Source organism: Ostrea edulis, chromosome 1 (assembly GCF_947568905.1).
Source record: "Ostrea edulis chromosome 1, xbOstEdul1.1, whole genome shotgun sequence".
NCBI lineage: Eukaryota > Metazoa > Mollusca > Bivalvia > Ostreida > Ostreidae > Ostrea > Ostrea edulis.
The window spans coordinates 29,088,917-29,115,548 of NC_079164.1; the positions used below are offsets into that span (position 1 = coordinate 29,088,917).

General features: G+C 35.7%; 2 protein-coding genes and 1 long non-coding RNA gene across 12 annotated transcripts in view; 2 read left to right on the forward strand and 1 right to left on the reverse strand.

Annotated features, from left to right (window-relative positions):
* LOC125663919 (small G protein signaling modulator 1-like) overlaps positions 1-5,790 on the forward strand; it is a 64,295-nt gene extending 58,505 nt beyond the window's left edge. For all 6 annotated transcript variants that reach the window (XM_056162272.1, XM_048896356.2, XM_056162322.1 and 3 more), the window contains exons 23-24: positions 843-1,010; positions 2,805-5,790. In XM_056162272.1, coding sequence (XP_056018247.1) covers positions 843-1,010; positions 2,805-2,893 — 257 coding nt within the window. In that variant the 3' untranslated portion in view covers positions 2,894-5,790. The remainder of the gene's footprint in view (positions 1-842; positions 1,011-2,804) is intronic.
* A 5,033-nt stretch (positions 5,791-10,823) lies between these two features.
* On the reverse strand, positions 10,824-25,870 carry LOC125663921 (uncharacterized). Of its 5 annotated transcripts, XM_056162741.1 has the most exons (5): positions 24,020-25,866; positions 21,649-23,343; positions 14,100-14,200; positions 12,004-12,661; positions 10,824-11,614 (listed from the first exon to the last, which is right to left on the reverse strand). In XM_056162741.1, the coding sequence occupies exons 2-5, from the start codon at positions 21,666-21,668 to the stop codon at positions 11,374-11,376; spliced, it is 1,020 nt and encodes a 339-aa protein (XP_056018716.1). In that variant the 5' UTR covers positions 21,669-23,343; positions 24,020-25,866; the 3' UTR covers positions 10,824-11,373. The 5 variants fall into 5 exon arrangements, with proteins under 5 accessions (XP_056018716.1, XP_056018777.1, XP_056018848.1 ...); XM_056162802.1 differs by lacking the exon at positions 21,649-23,343 and having other exon boundaries at positions 25,712-25,870; XM_056162873.1 differs by lacking the exons at positions 21,649-23,343; positions 24,020-25,866 and adding an exon at positions 19,453-20,206.
* On the forward strand, positions 23,364-23,952 carry LOC130054196 (uncharacterized). Its single transcript, XR_008802479.1, has 2 exons — positions 23,364-23,466; positions 23,897-23,952. It is a non-coding gene; the product is annotated as an uncharacterized LOC130054196 (long non-coding RNA).
* Positions 25,871-26,632: the final 762 nt, after the last annotated feature.

The following is a 26,632-nucleotide window of genomic DNA, read 5'->3' on the forward strand; positions in this document are numbered from 1 at the left end:
ATGTTGAAAATCTTAACAACAAGACTATGCAGTGTGTGCAACTGATATCAATGCATAGGTACATGTACCGGTAGTATAGGTGAAGATTAGTACAAATTATAATCCCCTGGTCTAGAGAGAACCTACAGTAGAGATCAAAAGATGTGGAAATCTCTTGGAAGCTTTCCAACAAACTTGCACTTCAATATGTTTCTTTCTATACATGTATTAATGATACATGCAGTCATTGTGTGCTTGTGATTCTGACGTTTATACCACCCTGTATTACGATACATGCAGTCATTATGTGTTATACTGTATTACGATACATGCAGTCATTATGTGTTATACTGTATTACAATACATGCAGTCATTATGTGTTATACCAGCCTGTATTACGATACATGCAGTCATTATGTGTTATACCACCCTGTATTACGATACATGCAGTCATTATGTGTTATACCAGCCTGTATTACGATACATGCAGTCATTATGTGTTATACCACCCTGTATTACGATACATGCAGTCATTATGTGTTATACCACCCTGTATTACGATACATGCAGTCATTATGTGTTATACCACCCTGTATTACGATACATGCAGTCATTATGTGTTATACCACCCTGTATTATGATACATGCAGTCATTATGTGTTATACCAGCCTGTATTACGATACATGCAGTCATTATGTGTTATACTGTATTACGATACATGCAGTCATTATGTGTTATACCACCCTGTATTACGATACATGCAATCATTATGTGTTATACCACCCTGTATTACGATACATGCAGTCATTATGTGTTATACTGTATTATGATACATACAGTCATTATCCATTCTTTTTTCTAGAACTGTTGTATGAGGATGTGTTCTCGGTGTGGGAGACCATCTGGGCTGCGAAGTACATAAGTTCCCCCCACTTTGTGCTATTTATAGCACTGGCTTTGGTGGAGTTTTACAGAGACATCATCTTAGACAACAACATGGACTTCACTGACATCATCAAGTTTTTCAATGGTTTGTTCTGGATTGCTTGTATTACTAATGGTATTAAATTCAGTGATTTTGTACCTGTAGATAAAACACAAAAAAATCATTGCCAGTCTGAATTTGCTGAGTAAGGTATTTAACTCGGGGACAAAGTGAAATTATGAAGGACGTCATACATTCATGTTTAAATTTGAAATTCATTCAACAGCTTAATTGAAGGCAAGGGTTCTGACAAGAAAATATCCTCTTCAAAATTCAAAATTTTAAAAGTTGACAAGAAGCCTGTAGACTAAGATAAAGATTTTATTGAAGCCTGATCTACATAGTTTAACCCATTGATACCGTATAAGTAGAAATTTTAGTGAGGATTTAATTTTGGCATTATTAGCAACAGTGTTGGGGTAACTTAAAATTGAATATTGAAAAATTATTCCATATCAGAGGTTATAGCTATCTTTTTTGGAATTATAAAGTCGTTAGAATTAGCTTTCGCTAAGTACAAGTGACTCTCGATAACTCAAAGTTCAAGGGACCTATGAGAGATCGAAATTCGGAAATTGAAGGTCGGACTTTACAGTAACCAGAAATGTTTACCAGCAAGATCATGGGATCGTTTTGACACGTTTTCCTTCATATTTGCTAGGTAGATAAAGTTCGTTTGATTTCAAAATAAAGAACCTTATTTTGCATTAATAAAAAGATTTCAAAGTTTATGTATTTGTTCTTTTCTCATGCTAAGATAGGCGTACAAATCAGCTTTACTGTCGCTAACTAAACAGAGCACAATTTTATGTCGCTTTACACAAAGCAAATATTCTAATAAATGAGTAAAACAATGTTTTAGAGTAACTTTACAAAGAACAAACTGTCTGTAGATCTCTAAATTATTGTCTCAAACTTACTCTCTTGTTGTCAGGTCCAAACGAATTAACAGATTTTATTCATAGTCCGATTATTTACAAATTTTAATCATCAGAAGACCCAAGTGTAGGGTGAAAACTGACCAATTAAACAATTACATAATCAAGTGTCCACCTCCACAAAGACACACAGGTGTTGTATCACCTATGTATTAAAACACCTAATTACCACAACCACACTATTCTCCAGCATACAACATATGCCAGGTAAGGTCCAAGTGGAAATAATTATACGCTTGAGTGATTGTGGGTATACATTATTACCACATCCAGAGTGATAAACAATGAATGATGTTTTACAGGACCCAACTTCACTTCAAGAGATCGAGAACTTCAAGAGATGGAACGTTTGAGATCGATAGTAAATTTGCTTAGTTATATAGAGAGAAAAATCTGGACCATGATTTCACTTTGAGAGATCGATAACTTTGAGAGATTGAAGTTCGAACCATCGAGAGTCACCTGTATATATACCCTTAATTCATGGACAAATCGCTTTTGTGTCTTGCTGAAAATACCACTTATAGAGTATACTGTAAACTAACTTTTATTTGCGATGACTTTATTTCGTGATTTACTTGTGATATCTGGTTCAAGATGACTAATTTTTGCAACCCATCTTATCTCAAACAAATACAAAAGACATTAATGGACTGGTTCACATCGAAAAATATTTGCAATGGCAAGGTTCTCATGAACCTTGTGAAAATTTCTCACACACAAATAAAAGTTAGTTTACAGTATCGGGCCAAGTAATTAACTTCATATTGCTGACACGTGTATTTATTTTTCCATTCGTATGGAAGGAAAGGAGTATCAATGTGTTCTTCATCAGTAATTGCTGAATGACCTTGACCTTTACAGATTATGGTTTTCGAACTTGCTGTTTTCTTTGTTTCAGAAATGGCAGAAAGACATAAAGCGAAGCAAGTTCTGAAGATTGCCAGAGACTTAATTCACAAGCTTCAGACACTGATAGAAAATAAATAAGTGTGGAGATAATTTCAGATTCCTTTAGTGTTAATTATGAAGCTGTGAGTTGTTACTGTACAATATATAGATTTGTCACCAATGACCATTGATCATGGGCCAACTGTGTGCAAGCCATAATCGCCCCAGTGTATTACAGAGTAGTTATTTTGTCATTTTATGGCTTTTCAGGTTTGTTAAAGGGTCCTGAATTATGTGCAATTATTACCGGTAGTTACAGTGATTTTGAGTAACTGTATAAAATTGTATTATTATGAGAGAAGAATTCTATTTTCTTTTCTTATTTGAAATAAATCATATCGTCATAGTCATTCTTTAACACTGTCCATTTAACACTGAACATTTTAATTTATTTCCACAAAATTTCATATCAAAGTTCCACAACTCTGTTCATTATTTGGTTGTATTTTGACTGTAAGTCACATTTGCCGTAAGGTACACTAGACCTTAATTTTCAATTGCTGTAAGATATGAAAATGATAATTCAAAAAAATACTAGAAACCAATATTACTGTTGACAGAGAGGATATTATTCAAAACAGAGGTGTCTGATGTGTAGATAGATATATATTTAGATATCAGGAAGTAATTTCAGATTGTGTTGTGAGCATAAATGTTGGAATCTTTGTACTAGTGTATTCTCAGCAGAAATTATGTTTTCATCTTGAAGAATAGAGGATTTATCGGTAATTATCAAATGGTGTCAAAAGTTTAAAGCAGGAAACTACAATATATGCAATTTTTTCATGGTCATTTGCATTTGGGGGGGTGGGGGACTAAAATTGACTGAATTGTTCATTACATTGTAATCCTGCATGTTATTTTTGTGATTTGAAAGATTATTTATGATAATTATTTTCTTGAATATGCTGACTCTATAATTCCTGATGGTCCCTGAACTCTGTAGTTGACATTCTTATAGATAAAAACCTGAATTATCATGCAGACTTTCAAAGTTTTGAATATACATCGTATTTGTAGTTTACAGATACAAACACCTGTTATTTTTGTAGGACACTGGAAACAAATTTTTTAATCATGTGATATACACACATTTTTCATATACTTTGAATTTACAGGAGACAAATTTTTGTGATTTATCTGATCTGATTTAAAGTTGTAAGGAAAATTCGTTCTGCTTCAAATTGAAGTGAGGACATTTAATGTGGTGTTGATGACTAAGAATCAAAATATACTCTTGCCTAATGAGTTTGATTTAGATGCCAAAATGGAATCAGTATAAACAGGCAGTATGAATGTTCATTAGTTACTGTGGTAGAAGATAATTACTGTGACAGCTTACTGTACACAGGGAGATACTCATCCCCATTTTATTTTTGCCTTCGTCAGTAGGCAAATTTAAGACTGGGGAAAACGACTTGCTGTATGCAGGGAAATATTCACCCCCATTTTATTTTCGCTCTCATCAGTGGGCAAAACTGTTTTCTCTCATCTCTCAACACAACTGTGTCAGGGCGAATTTAAAATGGGACAAAACTGTCTTCAAGTGTAGAAGAGTGTATATAAGACGGGGCGAAAATAACCCTGTATACAGCATAAAACCACAGCTGATGGGTTAGTGTGCAGTACATATTGTGTCACAAATATACAATGAGAAAGTAGACATCATTCAGTTCTCAATAGCTTATCCAGGGATTGTTATTCTGTTTGCAGTGTCTGTAAGTGTAATTGTAAACATGATGTAATGCTGTATGATCTTAACTTGTCTCAGTTAAACTTACAGATGTTTTCTCTGTTAAACAACAGGATTTCAAAAAATTATTTTTAATGTTTTAAACATTTCGTACATATAAATCTAAAGGCATTTCCATGAAAAGAGGGGGGGAAAATAGCTATGTTGTAAAAAAAAAAAAAAGTTCATTGTTGGTTAATACAATGATTATAGAAAAAAAAGTAATATAAAAAAAATTTCGTTGTTGGTTAATACAATGATTGTAGAAAAAAAGTAATGTTGTAAAAAAAAATGTTCATTGTTGGTTAATACAATGATTATTGCAAGGGTACTACATAGATTTGACTGTAAAACAGACTTAGATGTGTGATTGAAGTCAAGAGAGACTAACCTCATTTGGCTCAAATTTTCACGTTTTTCAAGAGCTACACTGTAAAGACTATTTCATAAAAATATGAACTTATTAACGTAATTCCATCACATACACAAAGAACAATCAATGGAAGTTTGTACATGATTTCTTTTTATCATACTTCTGTATGGCAGTAGTATTTGTAAAGAAAAGGTTTCAGATTATAATGATTATTATATTATCAGAATATTTCATACAGTTTTTACTGTAGGTTCCTTGTTTTACGCGAGTACTTAATATAGCGAAATGACTCAGATACGTCAAATTGCGTGAACATGAAGTCGCATGTCGTCTGTTAATCAAGAGTTCTTGCATGTATTTTAGCAACAGAAAATTAAAAGCAAGTAATTTTATTTTGCGAGTTATGCCTCTCGTGAAATGCGTGATAATAAATTCCTCGCGTATATCTAGGAATCTACAGTATTACATTTGAAAACAATGCCCAACTAGCAGATCTACAGGATTAACTGACTGTGCGTTGTTCTGTAAGTTGCTAATCAGTATAAACAGTTTATTTTCTATCACCACTACCACAGCTTTCTGTATGGGGTACGTTGGATGGTACCTTGCATCGTTGAACTCCATTTTGCCAATAAAGCGACCCTGTCAACATGGACCAGTTGTTGTGTTTTTCTGGATCATTGATTTGTTGATTAAATGACAAAGCACTCATTTCCTGTTGTAGAAACTTGTGTGTTAGATTTGTGATTTTGTATAAATTGTTATTATTTATTAACAGTGTTATTGTTGATTATTAAAATTGAATGTATTAAATATGAGAAAAGAAATAAATTGGTTCATTATTACTTTAGATCATTTATATGTTATTGTTTATAGATACTTCACCAGAGTCATTGGTTTATTATTGTTTATAGATACTGCACTGGGATGATTGGTTCATTGTGTTAGATGCTGCACCAGAGTCATTGGTTCATTGTGTTGGATACTGCACCAGAGTCATTGGTTCATTATTGTGCTGGATACTGCACCAGAGTCATTGGTTCATTGTGTTGGATACTGCACCAGAGTCATTGGTTCATTATTGTGTTGGATACTGCACCAGAGTCATTGATTCATTGTGTTAGATACTGCACCAGAGTCATTGGTTTATTGTGTTGGATACTGCACCGGAGTCATTGGTTCATTATTGTGTTGGATACTCACCAGAGTCATTGGTTCATTGTGTTAGATACTGCACCAGAGTCATTGGTTCATTATTGTGTTGGATACTGCACCAGAGTCATTGATTCATTGTGTTAGATACTGCACCAGAGTCATTGGTTCATTGTGTTAGATACTGCACCAGAGTCATTGGTTCATTGTGTTAGATACTGCACCAGAGTCATTGGTTCATTGTGTTGGATACTGCAACGGAGTCATTGGTTCATTATTGTGTTAGATACTGCACCAGAGTCATTGGTTCATTGTGTTAGATGCTGCACCAGAGTCATTGATTCATTGTTAGATACTGCACCAGAGTCATTGGTTCATTGTGTTATATACTGCACCAGAGTCATTGATTCATTGTTAGATACTGCACCAGAGTCATTGATTCATTGTTAGATACTGCACCAGAGTCATTGGTTCATTATTGTGTTGGATACTGCACCAGAGTCATTGATTCATTGTGTTCGATACTGCACCAGTCATTGGTTCATTATTGTGTTGGATACTGCACCAGAGTCATTGGTTCATTGTGTTGGATACTGCACCAGAGTCATTGGTTCATTATTGTGTTAGATACTGCACCAGAGTCATTGGTTCATTATTGTGTTGGATACTGCACCGGAGTCATTGGTTCATTATTGTGTTAGATACTGCACCAGAGTCATTGATTCATTGTGTTCGATACCAGTCATTGGTTCATTATTGTGTTGGATACTGCACCAGAGTCATTGGTTCATTATTGTGTTGGATACTGCACCGGAGTCATTGGTTCATTGTGTTAGATACTGCACCAGAGTCATTGGTTCATTGTGTTGGATACTGCACTGGGGTGATTGGTTCATTGTGTTGGATACTGCACCAGAGTCATTGGTTTATTGTGTTTGATACTGTACCAGAGCCATTGGTTCATTATTGCGTTGGATACTGCACTGGGGCAATTAGTTCATTGTGTTGGATACTGCACAAGAATCGGGGTTCATTACTGTGTCAAATAATGCAAGTATACAACCAACTAATTTTCTTCAAGAATCTTTCACTTGTATAGAGACAAAACCAGCATTTGGTGAACTGGGACCTATGCTAGGTGCTGGGAACTATTTGGCAGTAAGTTCCCCATCATGTGAAATCTAGCAAGACATGGGATCAGAGTTTTTGAGATCTTGAATGAACAACCTGCAAATTTCACTTTTAATGCCCAGTGATTGAGGAAGTAACATTCCCTACCTGTTCAAATGACTTGGTTCTGTCAAGGCCTGAGATGAAATCTAGATCTCCAGCTCAGATTGCGAGCTCAGTACTGACTGAACTACCTTAAGTAAATCTACTAAATAATCTGGAATCTTCCTGGTGTATATACACTACGTAGTCTGTATCTGATATATCTCTATCTGGGTTAGAATAGGTCCTCCGTACCCCTTGCTTGTCGTAAGAGGCGACTAAATGGGGCGGTCCTTCGGATGAGACCGCAAAAACCCAGGCCCCGTGTCACAGCAGGTGTGGCACGATAAAGATCCCTCCTTGCTCAAAGGCCATAAGCGCCGAGCATAGGCCTAAATTTCGCAGCCCTTCACCGGCAGTGGTGACGTCTCCATATGAGTGAAATATTCTCGAGAGGGACATAAAACAATATAAAATCAATCATACATAATTCAAGCAAGTAGGTCACCACCAGCCCAAAGTAAAATTTACTCTAAGATGGAATTTTCTCCAGAGTAATATTGACTTTAGAGTGGCATTTCCTCCAATGTAATGCTGATCGTCAAGTGGGATTTCCTCCAGAGTAATACGGACTCTAGAGTGGAATTTTCTCAGGTAATATTTACTCAAGAGTGGGATATTCTCCAATGTAATATAGAACCAAGAATGAGATTTCCTCTAATGTACAGTGTATATTGATTCTAGAGTGGGATTTCCTCAAAAGTAATACTGATGAGTGGGATTTCCTCAAGAGTAATACTGACTCTAGAGTGGGATTTTTTCCAGAGTAATACTGACTCGAGAGTGGGATTTCCTCCAGAGTAATACTGATTCTAGAGTGGGGTTTCCTCCAGAGTAATACTGACTCTAGAGTGGGATTTCCTCCAGAGTAATACTGACTCTAGAGTGGGATTTTCTCCAGAGTAATACTGACTCTAGAGTGGGATTTACTCCAGAGTAATATTGACTGTAGAGTTGAATTTCCTCCAATGTAATATTGATCGTCGATTGGGATTTCCTCCAGAGTAATATTGACTCTAGAATGGGATTTTCTCCAGAGTAATATTGACTCAAAAGTGGGATTTTCTCCAATGAAATATTGACTCTACAGTGATACTTCAGACTTTTTGAAACTGGCTTTGTGACAGGGTTTCCTACAATAGAAAACTGGTTCTACAATAGAAAACTGGTCCTATAATAGAAAACTGGTCCTACAATAGAAAACTGGTTCGATCCACATCTCTTTTGGCATTAGAAGCAAAACAACGTTTGAGTGGGGTGAATCAGAAATTCTAAGATCCCGTGGGTCCAGAGCAATGTCCTAGAGGGGATCCATGAGGCAAAGCACCCACAGACTTTGATTTTAGCATGGCATTTTGGTCTGGCTAAGAGATTTTTCTGCGATTCAGATCAGCATTCATGATCTGATGGGGGTTCAGTAGGCATGCACCCCTCTGAAGTTTCTAGGTTTTAGCATTATACAGTAATAGAACATTGATTTCAGTCAATCCATGGTATTATTGCACCAACCAAGAGCACAACATCTACCCAGGTCACATTTTGTACATGTAAGTATGACAGATTCTAACACTCGCACATTGTCATGCTATTAAGCAATAATTATATTTTAATAAGTTTAGGCTGGAATCTGTCATACTTGCCGAAGAAAATTGGTGCCACTGACATAGAGAAAATAACTTTGAAAATCCTATTTTGTACCTCCATTCAAAAGTTAAAAATCAGGCAATAAGTGTGTGTGTGTGTGTATATATATATATATATATATATATATATATATATACGCATTTTACAAAACAATCGTGGGTTTTTTTGTGTGTGTATTTCGAGTTTTCAGGTGGAAAAAAATTCATATTTATGGTAATTCGGTCTCTTCTCTCAAAACATAAACTGCACCCCAAAATTCCATCTTTGATAAATCCAACTGCATGCTGTTGCTTATTGCCTACTCTCAAATGTCCAATTCCTTGTGTAAATAAACGCAACAACAAAAAGTCCGAAGGAGCTAAAGATAATAGACGGAGGCCAAGCAGATCCGGCTGCAAGATGCCTATCAGATTCAGTGTCTCCTGATAGGGGTATTTTCATGAACCCCAATTTTGGGTGACAGTCCTCCACTCATAGGTGACATTAAATTACTCACTTGGGCTTGTCAGATAAGCTCACTGTAACCATCTATCTTTCTTGATATCAGTTGGACACCATTTCCTGTGATTTTGAAATCTAACAATTTCATGATTGAAACTCAGATATTTAAAAGTTTTAAAAAGATTAAGTTTTGTAATTAAAGAAATTAGATTTGTTTGACATAACAGTTTATGTGAGGATGGGTACCACATCCATGATTAACACTGAACAATTCAGAACGACCTTTACTAGTAATTTCTATATACTCAAATATTTGTTACATCGACTGACATGTAACAAATATTTGAGTACATACAAATTACAAGTAAAGGTCGTTCTGAATTCAATTGGAATTGTTCAGTGTTAATCATGGATGTGGTATGTTACGGCACGTTTGGTCGCCTCGACACGTTTGGTCGCCGCCGACCATTCGTGCCACAAGTATCGTCGCCGGGCGACCGAACGTGCCAAGGCGACCAAACGTGTCGTAACAGTGGTACCCACCCCCCCATGTCAAACAGATCTAATTTGTTTCTTTACTCTGAATAAAACCCAACCCAAAACAATGCCAGAAAATACTGAAGAAGGAAAACTGCTAAAAAAAAAAAAATCTGGGTATTTAATAAGATGGATTTGTGACAGAGGTATATGTTTTTACCCCACCCCTAAGTTGTATGATGAAATGCTGGCTAATGATTGGTTTACATCAGTCACGTGAAGGAAAGGATTTACTTATACTCCGTCACTTGAAATATTCAATACGGAAATGGACGAGTGTGATCTGATTGTGTCAGCACCTACTATGACGTCATGAGGATACTTATACCCTGTCACTAGAACTTTAAAAGTACACAGTCAGCTTATGTCCATCGTCGGATACCCACGGGTGACCTCGTTTTTACCCATAAGACGAGATCACCCGTGGGTATCTGACGATGGCTTATGTCATGAATTATCATTGTTAAGAAACAAAACTGGTGAAATGATTTGCATAATTATAGACTTTAAATATCTGTATGTTGCCATCCATGTGGTAATTTCGTCACATCAGCTTCGTCTCGCCCGGTATGACATTTACTAACCAGGTATCATTCTGTGGCTCGTTCAATAAACAACTACGTAAATTCCTGATAGTACACAAACTGTAACATATCATTATAACATGTACTTGCATACTGTACTAGTACATAAGAATAAGTTGCCTTTTAAAAATGACCTTGACACAAAGTCAATGACTATGGATTACAATGCTTTCTTTTCATCAAATACTGTAGAGGTGTGGATTTTTGTGAGACAAGAAACATGTGAAGAGTATGTTCCTAATAACAATAATTTTATTACTATATTACATATATATATCAAAATAGAGAAAATCTATGTCATGAATACAACTATACGCACATTTACACATCAGGTTGCAAATTGAAATAATAAAGCTATATATAACAATAAAATTTATAGAGTACGGACGGTGTTTGGATGAGTTAGGATCTTCATGAAAGACTTCAACCATTCCTACAGCAATCACTACACATAGTGTAGCCGCTTAATCACAGGCTCAAAAGGAAATGATGCACGGCAGTGACTGAAGCACGGAACCCTGTGCACTCCCCCTGTATATCCAGTAAACATTGTACAACAAAATATCAATAACCAGAAAATAAACTTCAACAAAGACAGTCTCGCGGCACCCAGATCATAGATCTGCCTCCAAAGTTCCGTTCCTATCAACGATGCTCCTCTTCCTTGGTTAAAAAATCACCTCTCCATAGAATGTAGAGATGAAATTTGTCATATAATTGGTAGTTTAATTGAAAGTGATCTAATACATTGAGGTAAATTGATACATTAAAGCAAGAAGAGTTGTTAATACACAAAGGCAAAATTCTTCCACCGATGTTTGATTCCCTCCCTTTTTTGGAGTTCCATGCGCTTTGCGTGGATTGTTTCAGACACCCACTCCTTGTGTATGGCAAACGTGGCTGGTCTGCGAGGAATGGTATTCAGGAAGAAGGTCTCCAGATTTTCCATGTGTACTCGGGGACCTTCAGCCTCTATTTCTGGCTCGTCACATCGAACGTAATATGGTAGCCTTTTGGTGGTTGGTCTGTGTAATGAAATCAGAACATTCCGTAGAGAACATATATCAGACAATATGATAGATGCAAATGAAACATCATGATGTGGCACAGAGATGTCAAAACTGTTTGCGTTGTGTTAAGCTATAGAGCCTTTAGTTGTGAATAAGATCCTCAAAAACGCATTGTTAAATCACAATGCTATCATACAGTGTACATGTATATCGTTTAAAATATGTATGTACCAACGGGTAGATACTAGCAAATATAAAACAAATCATGGTGGCCAGTTATCAAACAGAATCATTACGGTTGTATACATACCTAAAGTTCTTTACTTACACGAGTCTGTATACTTACTAGAAATTATAAACATACTTGTCAGGTTGTATACATACTTGAGGTTGAAATTACTTACTTGAGGTTGTATGGGTCTCCATGAACTTCCATCCTCCAACCATACTTTTTGAGGTTCTCATCATACAGTTCCTCTGTGGGAACTATCTCTTCTTTTTCTGACAGCAGATGATCCAAGTCCATTGGTGAAGGGGTCTTTGGCCTCAGGACTTTACTAGTTGAGCCTGACCTATGTGTGGCCTCTCGGGAGGGTCCCGCAGATTTGACCGGACGTTGAGGAGCGGTCGGTTTTTCGCGCCTTATAACAGCACTTCTGATTCTGGCGCTACGTGCATCGTACGTGCTCTGCTCTTCCGACTTGAAGGATACTGACGGCGAAACAGGTTGTGGGGAGGGCCAGGAATAGGGTACAGGGGAGACAATCGGCTGGGGCGAGGGAATTGTGTAGTTTGTTTCTTCAGTAGCCATGGCCCAGCATTGGTGGGGTGTAGGAATCTGAAGCCTTGGTACAGGTTTGAAGTCGTAGATTGGGGCACTTTTCGCTCGAACTTGAAGAGAAGGATTAGATTTCTTTAGGCTTCTGGATGTTGATGAAGCGGTGGACATAGGACGTTTTGAAGGAGAAGGTGAAGGTCGAAAGGCCCCAGGGGTCCGGGAAGTGGGAGGTCTGGGTGCCGTGTAGTATTGACTGTCTCGGTATTTATACATCGCCTCCAGCTCTGTAACAGACACCATCAAACATTCTCTAAAGATACCATTTTAAAATCAACTGCTACCTTATCCAGAAGTTATAATGATTTAGTATTTTATTTTCGTGTCAATACATATGAGTAGAAAAAATAATAAACAAACTATTGATCGGCATAAATTTGCAGTTATAGATTATATACACAATGAAAAGGCAAGACAGTAAATATGAAGGGAAAAAAACTGTGAACAATGGTATTGTTTCGCCGCTTACCTTCTGGTCAATTTTTAAAAGTTATCATTCTAAAATGATTATAGATATTTATATGAATTTTCATAAAAGTAGACGTATTTGGCAAAACGAGAGGCAACTCTAGAGTTTGGGTTAAAATCATGTATTTCACTATAGAAATCAATGGAAAACGGGGAAAAAAATATTTTTAACCCCCCCCCCCCCTGTGAAACAAATTCCTTCTCACAGGTATCATAAATTGTCATTTAGCAAATTTATACCAAATCTATTGTTGTTTAATGGGAGTGGGGGACATATGCTTATAGACCAAAATTTTAACTCTTTGATAAATTGCAAATGAGGTTAACCAATGAAAAATGAAGATTAACCATTTTTTACTCAATCTTTGACAAATTAAATGGTTTATTTATATCACTAAGCATTTTAAAATATATGAGGTTTTAAAGCCCGATTTCAGGAACAGATTTTTCTACCCCCTAATCAAAAGGATAAATTCTACTTTGCATTAAAAAATCTCTGCAAAATTGCCAAGCTTTTTAAAATATACGAGTTGAAAATGTAGGCGGGAATCCAGAGTTAATGTGCATAGTTCTTTAGCATAGGATGGCATGTCAGAGTATCATCATCCACACAAATTTCGATGTTATTTGGTAGAAAATAGTAGCAACATATAATTAACGTTAAAAAAAAAAAAAAATAAAAAAAAAAAATCTCTGAACAATTACACATTTTCTTCTGTCGCAGAGTCACTGATTTTCCGATAATTAGTGAAATAAAATGATCAAGTATTTTTGTGTAGGATTTCTAACTGGTGGTTACAAATTGCCATGGTAACAGCAGATAATATACATATATATATATATATATATATATATATATATATATATATATATATATATATGTTATATATGTCTATGGCAACAGTTACACGACTAGCTGCAATAAAGTAACCCTCTCTGGGTTTTTCAGGGGGGGGGGGGGGGTTATTCCAAAAACGTCAGAATAAAAAGAAATCGGAGAGGGCTACATCATTTCAGCTAATATACCGGGTACGACATATGCCTACTCTTTTGTATTTTACAACGGCCAAAGAATTTTCACAATTAATTCATTTCATACGTATAATACCTAAATGTGACAACTATAGATTGGAATGTCCGAAATTAAAATCGTAGGAGATGTTCACACAAATTTTCGAGAAGAAAATCTAGGCTTACGGTAGGCATTGGGGGCGCCCATGCGGCGGTCATTGTAGACATCCTTCTGGGAAGGGTACCAACCGTACGTCTGCTCCTTCATGTCGGTTGGCAGCGAAAATCTGGAGAGAGAGAGAGAAAAAAATCTGTAATGTATAGAATATTTAGTATATGAGTTAGGTAGTTAGTGTAATATTGATAATGATAGATCTATTGAACATGTTATACGGTGTAGAGAGAATTCCTACATACATCTGAACTAGCATGTCTTTTAGAGATGCTGGTAAACAGACACAATTCTTGCAAACATCCAATATCCCTGTGATTTCTGCACAATCCCCTAGACATTGAACTCTCCTTTTGGGTTTATGTCATCGCCGTAAGCAGTATTGATATACCCGGTATTATCATTACATTACCGACAAATCAATTTGGCACAGCTCGCAATGCGCTTCTGATATAAATTCCCCAAACAGAGATCCCCATTGTCTTACTTTAATTAGTTTATCAGCGATCTTTTAATAAATATTCGCTACGTAATAGGATATATCTGATAGATTGTCAAACAAAACTGTCCCATTTCAAAACCGCTACGACAGGGGCTGTCAGATCCTTCTGTTCGGGAGAAAGCGAAGGGATGTAGTTGAAGGTGCGGCTTTTACTTAGTCTCAGTGCCTGTAACCACGAAAACATGGCCAACACGCAGGACGGAAGCACGGGAACAAGGGCGAAAATATCGATCCAAATTAGACATTAAAACCCTGGAATTTTACGGCTTACCAAATACGGATTTCCGATAACAAATTGTTCTCTGATTTTTTGTCTTTTTATCTCGCCAACCTGATATTTTTCTAGATCATTAAGCAGCTAGTAATTATATAAGATACCGATTTTCCCACATAATATTGAAATAGTACATAATTATCTGATTCAATAAATGATTAACGGCAAACAAATATATCAAGGTTTGGCTGGATTATTAAGTGCTTTGGAGACTAAAATTGATTCTAGAAAACATATGCCGATTTAATTCGTAAGCCGTCATTTATCTGAGATCTAAAGGAAAGTACCGGTAATGAAATTATTTTACTCAAAACCCATCACAAATGTTATATTGTCATAGATCAGAGAAAAACCTATTTTAGTAAGGTTTGGCTTACCCGTGCAGTCGTAAGCACCTGACAACCAATCTCGTTCATCGAAATCAATGGACAATCTATTGTAATCAGTGTGTGGATGGAAACGCTAGGATCGACATTCGTACCATCAGAGGAGCGGGTGATAGGGCGGCGAAAGGTTGTATACTACGATATGTACGATAGGATAAAATGGGAAGAATCATTAAACTCAGAACAAAAACAATTCACGTGGTACTGGAAATGGAATCAGGATATCGATAAATCAATTCATTATTTTGTTTGCCCACTGTCCCTAAGCATCCATATTAGATACCGCGGTCGTGATTAATTATATACACACATTAGAGTCTTTTTTTTCCATCAGCAAGTTTTACCCTGAGGTACGAGGTTGTAAAGGTGACAATAATCCAACTCTCAAATGGACATATCTTTAAGATTAAAGGAAAGATCAATATCTTCTCAACTCATTTAGAAAAAGACCATAAACTCAGAGAGTTGATTGGTTTTTTCTCTAATTAAAAACTCGACTGCAGAGTATATCAAAAAAGGCAAATATCTTTTATCAATATTTTCTCAATAGATATAGAAAAGGGCCATACACCTAGATATAGTTGATTGGTTTCTTCTCTAATGAAAACCTCGATTGCAGCGTACATCAAAAAGTCGGATAATTTTGAGCAATACGAATATTGATGGCATGTTTGTCTCTCACTACAAATTTGTTTAACAGCGTCGCATGAAACTCTCTGAAGAAAAGTTAAAATTCAATACAACACGTTTTATACATCGCTGTGAAAATTTGAATCGGAAAACCCCCGGTTACAAAGTTATTTACTGTGTAAACCAGGCCTGGGTGCCTGTGTATTTATGGGTATGAAAGGACCTTGATAAAAGATTTAAAGACAAGCAGAACGCATCGTCAACGTAAACCATGGTAAATAAAAGTAATAATCATCCTGGCGACTGAACATTTAATGGCAGAAGCTTTTGTCCTAAAACTGATGACAGACCTCAATTAACAGAAGAAGAAAAATTGCATAATTATATTTACATACATGTATTTAAAGTTTAAAATCTTCTGGGAAATTACACCGTAAAAACTACTAGAAGTGAAACAGCCTTTAAAAGTTCGAAAATACGTGTATAGTCGTTCTGTCGCTTACTACTGATCTGTTACACATGTATATGTAAACATGCACTAACTGTATACCTTCTTAATATCTCTATTACCTTAATTATTGTAACTAAGTGTGTATATAATATGTACATATAGTGACCTTGTACCACGGGAAAAGGCTTATATTTAGGCGCTCCCAGCTGCCTAATCGTATTATTTTCATAGATAATAAAATATGCTTAAATTCATCAGTTACTAGTCTACTCAATCCAGCATGTTGATTTCATAACATTATTTTGTTTCGCTATAAAGGAGACCCTGACTATTTCTACAGATAATTTTCCAGATTCTACAGATAATCATACACAGGACCCTGTCTATTTGTACAGATAATTATACACAGGACCCTGTCTATTTGTACAGATAATTATATACGGGACCCTGTCTATTTGTACAGATAATTATACACAGGACCCTGTCTATTTGTACAGATAATTATACACAGGACCCTGTCTATTTGTACAGATAATTATACACGGGACCCTGTCTATTTGTACAGACAATTATACACAGTACCCTGTCTAATGGTACAGATAATCATACACGGGACCCTGTATATTTGTACAGATAATTATACACGGGACCTTGTCTATTTGTACGATAATTATACACGGGACCCTGTCTATTTGTACAGATAATTTTCCAGATTCTACAGATAATTATACACGGGACCCTGTCTATTTGTACAGATAATTATACACGGGGACCCTGTCTATTTGTACGATAATTATACACGGGACCCTGTCTATTTGTACAGATAATTTTCCAGATTCTACGGATAATTACTGTATACACAGGACCCTGTCTATTTGTACAGATAATTATACACGGGATCCTGTCTATTTGTACAGATAATTATACACGGGATCCTGTCTTTTTGTACAGATAATTATACACGGGACTATGTCTATTTGTACAGATAATTATACACAGGACCCTGTCTATTTGTACAGATAATTATACACGGGATCCTGTCTTTTTGTACAGATAATTATACACGGGACTATGTCTATTTGTACAGATAATTATACACAGGACCCTGTCTATTTGTAGAGGTAATTATACATGGGACCCTGTCTATTTGTACAGATAATTATACACAGGACCCTGTCTATTTGTACAGATAATTTTCCAGATTCTACAGATAATTATACACGGGACCCTGTCTATTTGTATAGATAATCAAACACGGGACCCTGTCTATTTGTACAGATAATTATATACGGGACTCGGTCTATTTGTACAGATAATTATATACGGGACACTGTCTATTTGTACAGATAATTATACACGGGATCCTGTCTATTTGTACAGATAATTATACACGGGGTCCTGTCTTTTTGTACAGATAATTATATACGGGACCCTGTCTATTTGTACAGATAATTATACACAGGACCCTGTCTATTTGTACAGATAATTATACACGGGACCCTGTCTATTTGTACAGATAATTATATACGGGACCCTGTCTATTTGTACAGATAATTATATACGGGACCCTGTCTATTTGTACAGATAATTATACACAGGACCCTGTCTATTTGTACAGATAATTATACACGGGACCCTGTCTATTTGTACAGATAATTATATACGGGACCCTGTCTATTTGTACAGATAATTATATACGGGACCCTGTCTATTTGTACAGATAATTATACACAGGACCCTGTCTATTTGTACAGATAATTATACACAGGACCCTGTCTAATTGTACAGATAATCATACACGGGACCCTGTCTATTTGTACAGATAATTATATACGGGACCCTGTCTATTTGTACAGATAATTATACACAGGACTCGGTCTATTTCTACAGCTCAGTATTTCTACAGAGAAGCAGCGGAGAACATGTATAAACTTCTAATTTTGACAAATTATCGATACACTTTTTTGTAATATCCCACTTCATGTGACTGTATGCCAACATGTTTGTTGAATACATAATATTCACTTGCAAGAGTTTTCTCTCATTTAGTTAGAATGTATTTTAATTTTGAGAATTTTCAACGACTACACTAGTGTATCAAAACATAAAATGGCTATATACTGTTATCTGCAACGCGTTGCGTATACGTTTTAGGGTAATAAAATCCCGAGTATATATTACGATACCAAAATATACATCGGGTCCGTATTCTCTATAAGAGATTAAACTGACAAGAAAAATTTTCTATGAATATCAAAGAAATTGCATAGAATATAGAGAGATTTATGAACAATATCGCATGCTTCATGCGGCTTATTCTGTTTTACCATTTCTCTTTGAATTCATTTGTTTCTCTTTCATATATGCATGTCTACATGTATATCAACATTTTAACAAAACATGTGCCCTAATTATAATAGATATTATTTACGAAATTAAAATATCACCATCATGCTATTATAGCATCTAACATCAAGACGTTGCAGGCAACGCTCCACAGTAAAATGACCAATTTTCTCGTAGAGCGTTGCAAATAACAGGAGTATATATAGGTTGACGATTCTTATTTCCTCTGTTAGAAATCAATATAAAATGTACATAAATGGGAAGTTTCCCTGGGAAGAGGGTTTTCTTGGGGGTACCATATCAGAGAAAACGGGGCTTGGTTTCTTGGGGGGGGGGGGGGGGGGGGTCATTCACTTCTTTATATCTCACGCGTTGCATGCAACGCTCCACAGTAAAACCACCGATTTATGAAAATCAACGCGTGAGTTATAGAGAAAGGCTTTATTCCGTGTAATAAACTTATTTAGCTTGACCCCCCCCCCCCCCCAAAGAAACCAAGCCCCGTTTAAGTTCACTTAAATTACGGAATAAACTGTATATTCAAGATCTGCGAATCAAATAACATGATAATGCCCAATTCATAGAAAAAATTTCTTGTCAGTTTAATCTTTTATATAGAGGATACGTCTGTCAACCCGATGTATATTTTGGTATCGTAATGTACTCGGGATTTTAGTACCCCAAAACGTATACGCAACGCGTTGCAGATAACAGTATATAGCCCATAAAATAAATACATTGGTTAATTCTACCTTAAATTGATTAAGTTCAAAGTTACCATCAAATGGGTCTTGAGATGAATTTGCCGTCCACTGTATGGTGAACCGAAACTCAATATAGTGGTGCTGATGGTGTCTCTTTGGCGAATAATATACGTGACGTCATAATGGAAAAGACGTCACAATAGAATCATTTGACAAACGCTGACGGACAAAGCTTTTAGACGTGGCGTAATGTTCTATCAATCTCTCACCAGAGGGCGTAATACGCAAGCCTACAGCACAACACAAGCGTAGCGGGAACGATAACTCTGGGAAGAGATTGATGTTCTATGTGTCGAAAAAAGAAATTGCTAAAAAAAAAATTTTTTTAAAATCTTATACCAAAAACAATTGTTAAAATTCTAAATGCTTTTTCAATTGTTTCGTTCCTCGCCTTTTATCAATAAGCATTCATATATTTCAGTCCAATATAGAACGGTCAATTAGATCTTTTATAAGTCTTATTTGTCAAAAGACAACAATGAGAATCAATAATAGATCTCTACACCGACCACGTAACCGACCACGTGACGACTCTAACGAAGACCACATATATCCACCCTAGCGGTGACTACGTAATGACTCTAGCAGAGACCACGTAATGATTCTAGCGGTGACTACGTAATGACTGATCTAGCAGAGACAACGGAGACCACGCATTGACTCTAACAGAGACCACGTATTGACTAGCCGAGACAACGTATGAACCCCAATGGAGACCACAGAATATCACAAACCAGGCTCGTTTACATCGCTTATAGAACGTTCCTTTCCTCTCCTCCCTTTCAAAAAGCCTAGTTATGTTATAGACGTCGATCCCCCCCCCCCCCCCACCCACCCCCCTCACTACCACCAAGTCGCATCAGGTGTGAATGATCGTGAAATCCTTTAAGATCAGTAGACCCACTTTTCAGGCGTTATCGATCTCACTGGGTATGCTCTAGTCCTTTGTTGAATCAGTTAGCGTTTGTGTATATATTTTATATTGATCTATGGATAAATAGCGCGGTCACCAGAAACGTCGGTATTGCAGAGAACACTTTACATATTCTGCCATTGGTACACTGCGCTTGGATACCAGATATTATCTATATATTTCATGTTTTATTATATACATATTGCAAATCAATTAATGAGCAATGTTTGTACTGGACTTGTTAATTTTATATTGATATATTCCAATTTGTCAACGAATACAAGTTAGATACACGTGGAAACTTTAAATACTCGCATTGATTTTCAACACCCACAAGCACATAATGCATTTAACTTTCGGTATGAAATACATGTATATAGTTCATTGACTTTTCATAATCTGAATCATCTCGTTTTTCTTCTTCCGGGTGCTATATCAGAATCCAGAACAAATAGCGACATGTTTAAAGCCAGCTTCTCCATTATAATTACCGATTTACTATTCTAATCCATTAACTATATTTAAGTACATTTTAAACTGTTTACTACACAAACACTGGTTTAGTTCCGTATTATTTGGTGACAAAACTCCAATCGTTTGCATCTAACCTAATTTGTGGCGGTCCACGAGAACATCCCCTTTCGTAATCTCCGGGAGCCTCTAGAGAACCCTCGTAAATTGGTTTATCGAGGTCGAGTTTGGAAGTTTGCTCTCGGACTCCCTCGAGTTTCAGGCAAATGACAGGAAAACGAAAACTGGAAACAAGGATGACTAACACCCCACTAAATTCTGATCTGGATGGAAAGTGGAGGGTATGTGCAATAACATTTCCAAATTGAAAGGAGTCAGATTTACATCATATAGTTAAAAATGCAGTTTTCGTATTTAGTAAATCACACCCTTGCAAGACTAGAACCCACATAACACTTTAATCAGCAGTCGACATGCCAACCTACTGAGCTACACAATTATACACGTATGGCAGATATTTATATTTTTCATTCAAATTTCAAAAGGAAGTCGGCCATTATGACGATGTATTACGCCTTCTTATCTAACATAAAAAGGTACACTCTTCTAAAGATAGAATATAATTCTTACGTGAACCAGAGAGCAGCGTTTTCACAAGACTGGAGAAAAAACACATATTTCTTGTGATTGGAGAATTTGATAAGAGTTGCTTTCGCATGAAAGGCACTTCTAAATAACTTGTTGTATGACCATTTCGCCTTCAACACATTCGGTATATATACATAACTTTTTAAATAATTGTTAAAGACATTGTAAAATACATTACCGAACAGATTTTCCAGGCATGGTTGTTGGCCATTTCAATTTCCAAACAATGCCGCGATCTAAAGCCAATTTCGAATACTTCTATATATATTAAAATACATACATTTATCTCCAGTGAAAATTTAACATGTGGCTAAATAAATAAGACCGATAAATTAATCCCACAAGATTAATGAATTTCTAAAGGACAAACTGATTGTGCTAAAACCTTAAATCTAAGTCTTCGATTTTTCGTTATATTTTTAACTTTTATCATTTTGATTGTGTTGATTTTAAATGGTCAATAAGAGAGTTTTGCTTATTCACCTGTTTAAATTAAAATTTCTTTGTGTGAAACACTTCGTTCTGATATAAAACTCGAACCTCGTATACAAAAAGGATAAGTCTTCTTTTTCAATTTGCTTTCTGTTTTTCAGTGATTTTTATGCTCTTACCGGAAAACCGATATTGGTCATTCAAGACATTTGGTGTTATCTAGAAAATGAAAATATCTGAAAAATCACTCCATTTCTTGGACATCCGGGCATTGTTGGTGTACTTTTCATTAAGATAATACGCGACATTTCTGATATATCAGTTTTTGTTACATTTCACGTACAATTCACTTGCGTTCTATCTCGTTGCTACATAATACATTGGGGTGCATTACCATTTCTGTTTTAGAGTTAGCATATTTTGATAGTCGATAAAGATCCCTCTCTACTCAATGGTCGTAAGCGCCGGGCATAGGCCTAAATTTTGCAGCCCTTCACCGGCATTGGTGAAGTCTCCATATGAGTGAAAAATTCTCGGGAGGGACATTAAACAATATACAATCAATTGATAGACCCTCTAGTTGTTGAAAGTAAAACTGTAAAATCAGCTCTTATGTACTGATAAGTTGAATAAATGGATATTACTGTGGCAAAGAAGCAGAGAAAAGTCTTTGAAATAATCGGGGATCGAACACGGGACCTTTACATTACCACTAGACAGGGGGTCGAACCACGAAGTTAACCAAGTCCGACATACTTAATGCAGTATAAAATTTCAACCTCGGAAATCATTCAAAAACTCTTCATATCAAGGAGAAGAAAAAATAATTTAGAAAAAATGTCAGAAACGCCGCCTATGTCCTTAACTGGAAGATAAAAGTACTTGGGCATTGTTAAAATACTTTTCATTTACTGGAAGTCTAGGAGATTGATTGGTGGTGTTTTGTTCCAGATTTACTTGTTTATACTAATTGCACACTACAAAGAGATGGAAAGTAGACTAGAACAGAATCAAGCCAGTCAGATCCTGACAGGACCGTATACTGACAGAATCTGCAGAATCGATCATTTCCAACAATGCCCTTAATGAGTATAAAAATCCGTGAAATCTTTACAAATGTAAATGATTTACATGATCTGTGCATGAAACAAGAAATAATTATAGATGCAATTATTTCCATCCAAGAAGCAAAAATAGTCATTAAAATGATATCCTTTGCATAGAAATGTCCACACTTATATAAATAGTTTTTTTTTTTTAATATTTGAAAGCAATTACGAGTCAGTAGAGCTGGTTTTCTTTCAAATAAATTTTTGAAGTAAATTGATGTTACACTGCACTACACCTTTAACATTTTGTTTTAAAATCTCGGTAGATCTAGATGTACTCTGCTTTAATTCTGGAAATTTAATTTAAAAACTGAAAATTTTTAATAAGACGCCTATGATGTACTGTCCTTCGTACGAATTTTTAAGGTACGAGTTATCAAAATAAATGCTAGAAGCCATGTGGCTGAAACATTGTTTACCTGTGGAATTTTTGGAAGTTTAAGGGAAATTACAGTGTAAGTAATTGATTGCCTTTGTAAATTTATTCTTTTACATCTACTTTATTTGATGTTTAATGCATAGTTGCAGCTTTCAACAATAATGATAGATATTTGTGGTTTTCTCTAACCTCGTGTTCTCGAAGTATGATACGCCATTGTTGTCATCACTATGTCTAGGACAATAACTTGTCTATATGTAGTTGAATATTATATGAAATTTGCATTGTTTTCTTTCTCTTCGATAAAATGATGTAAAGTAAGCTATAAGAATATGATTTCATGTTAATAATAGAATTTGAGATAGAATAGGTTGCTGTTCAAAATAATTTTCTATGGAACACCATAACAGTCATTGTCAAAGTTAGTTAATTCGTACGCTATATAATAATTAGCTCGTCTGTAATAGTTAGCACATTTTCTTATTAGTTTTTATCTTTCTTTGTAGTCTTTTACCACATGCCATCTCACATATTCGTCCTTGTCAATAAAGACATCAGTTTATTTGGACTTGGAAGTATTTTATGTAGATGCTTGGTTGTCTGACTGTCTGCTAATCACGAGACAGTACATATGAGCTTTTTAATATAATTGAAATTTGAACAAAAGGCCATGTCACCCAAGTATCACACAACAAAGACTTGCTAACAATTAGGGTGTATCTCCGGATGTCCTCAGTAGTAATTTCTGTATTCAACAAATAGATCAAAGAGGATGTTTCTCCATCACTAATACAAATACTAGTATTTAAAACGGTAAAACGGGAGGGGGGGGGGGGGTGTTGTTTGTCTTCTTTGGTTCAGTGTCATGGCACACACACCCTACCCGTTATAAGTAATGTTTTTGCATTTTAATGAAAGGTGAAGATAACAAACAGTAATCAATCTCATAACTTATATAAGCAATACAAAATAGAGAGTTGGGCAAATTTTATGTTATGAACTGCAACAAATACAACATTATTCACCAATGACCTTCATGATGGACAGATCAACTTGACTCAAGATCATACAGTCTGATAAACAATATTCAGGTCAAGCGTGAGCTAGATCATCAAAAAGAGTATTTTGAAATTTCAGTCACTGTGCTCCACCCTCAGGCTGGTAACTCTGACCAAGGAGCTATGATTTTTATTTTTATCCAAAGTCTTATTGCTCATTACAACAATGTACCAAGTTTATGTATTAAATGTTCAGAATTAAGCAAGATATTTCAAGATTTAGTACATAACTGCGATATCCCTCCCTGGGGCCTGAATCACAGGTACTTGTTTCTGTAAATAAGTTATGAAGTCTGTATACTAATAATAGCAGTATATAGATTTACAGAAACAAGTGACTGTGGCCTGAACACGGGTTTCACAATTTTTGGTAGAGTTTTAAGTTCACTTTCACTACACATCTAATGTTTGAACTTATGTTTAGAAGTAAATGAAGATTCTAACAAATTTATATAGATACATTTTTACTATTTGATCCATTGAGTTCTGCCATTGATCCCTGGGTGCCCTGAATCTTAATATTTTAACATATTGCTATAAATATCCATGAGTGAACAAAATCTTTAGGGATTGTACTATTTTACATGCAAGATATTTCGAGTCCTAAATGGAACCACGTAATTCACTATTCAAAAATATGATCCACTCCAATTTGCAGTTTCCAAGTACATAATAGCAAAGAATGTTTAAATTCAAATGATCTAAACGTTTTGGGGTTTAATTTAATTTATTCCCCTATTGATCTACATAAATATATACTTTTGCAGAAGTTTTGTTGAAAATCTTACGCCCTTTCTGTTTTACCTTGGGGAGCGTTACGAAATATCGGAAAGGTGCTAGTGGCAATCGAGTTCAAAACATTTTTTAATGTCTCTGGTATTTCATGATTTATCCTTGGATTATAGAGAGACGTCTTAAATATAAATCAAGGAAGGATTTGTAATAAATTCTCCCATACTTGTCGAAGTCTCTGGAATAATGCCCAAAAGTAAACACAATGCCCGCTTTCCTCTGAAGCACCCGTTTATACAGGTTTTTCGGAGCCTTAAGGGATCATACAGGCAGTAAATCGCCAATAGACAGCCAAAAACACTTAAATCATTGTGTTCAATTTTCATTTCGAGTGTGAAACTACTAAATTTTATCACCCTTATCAGCGAGAGATTTAAACAGTACTACAGGTTTAGGCAAATACACGGAGAGCTTAACAAAACTTGTACACAATAACGATAAAGAAATAAATATACATATACCAAAATTTACCTTCAAAAGAACAAAACTGTACAGATCCTCTACAGCATTTTCCAGTAAAAGTCTATCTATTTATCTGTCCATGATTTATAAGTATGAGTGCACCGTTGATTATTTAGTCCGATCTCGCGGAGCCTCGTTCTGCGAGTTTCTATGGACGCGCTACAGGCACATGGTATTTGTTTTGATTCCGGTTAAAGCATTGACGTTCCGCGCCAGTGTTCAACATACCTATTGACAAATTGCCTTTACTATTTTCAGCAAAGCCTCGAATTTAAAATCTGTCAAGTGATCCGCAGTGAAATATATTGTAGGATTAAAATTCACTTGTTCATCGATGAGGGCTACGATTATGCTAATTTAATTTCTACTGTTTTCAGTTTGAAGAATTCTTTAAACCAATTTAAGATCAAGTTACAATCAAAGGAGATTGAAGTGTATTTCTAACATAAAGTATTTCCTTATAATAGACCAAGTGTCATTGTTATAAATAAATGTCGACATAATGCAAGAGAGAGAGAGAGAGAGAGAGAGAGAGAGAGAGAGAGAGAGGAATAAAAAGAGTACCACAAACGGTACACCGTGAAAATGCTTACATAGGGTGTTTTTCTCAAGCCATAATTTATAGAACTACTTTAGGTAGTATCAGCCATCATCAGGCCATGACATACTTTCTTTGCATCGTATGAATAAAGGGGCTAAGCTCAAAACTGTGACAGGAGGTAGATAAACAAACCAAGAGTTCCTGTGTAAAGTATTTCCCCAAATTTGACAAAGTTCAACAACCTGACCTGGAGGTGATAAAACTTTTACCATACTCAAACTCAGCCACCTTCGTTTTGAGTACAACTCTGAGCAAGCTCCGAAGCATACTCGAAAAATCTTAAGCATGTACTCCATTTGAATATGAGAACAAGTTTATAAAAGTTTTAT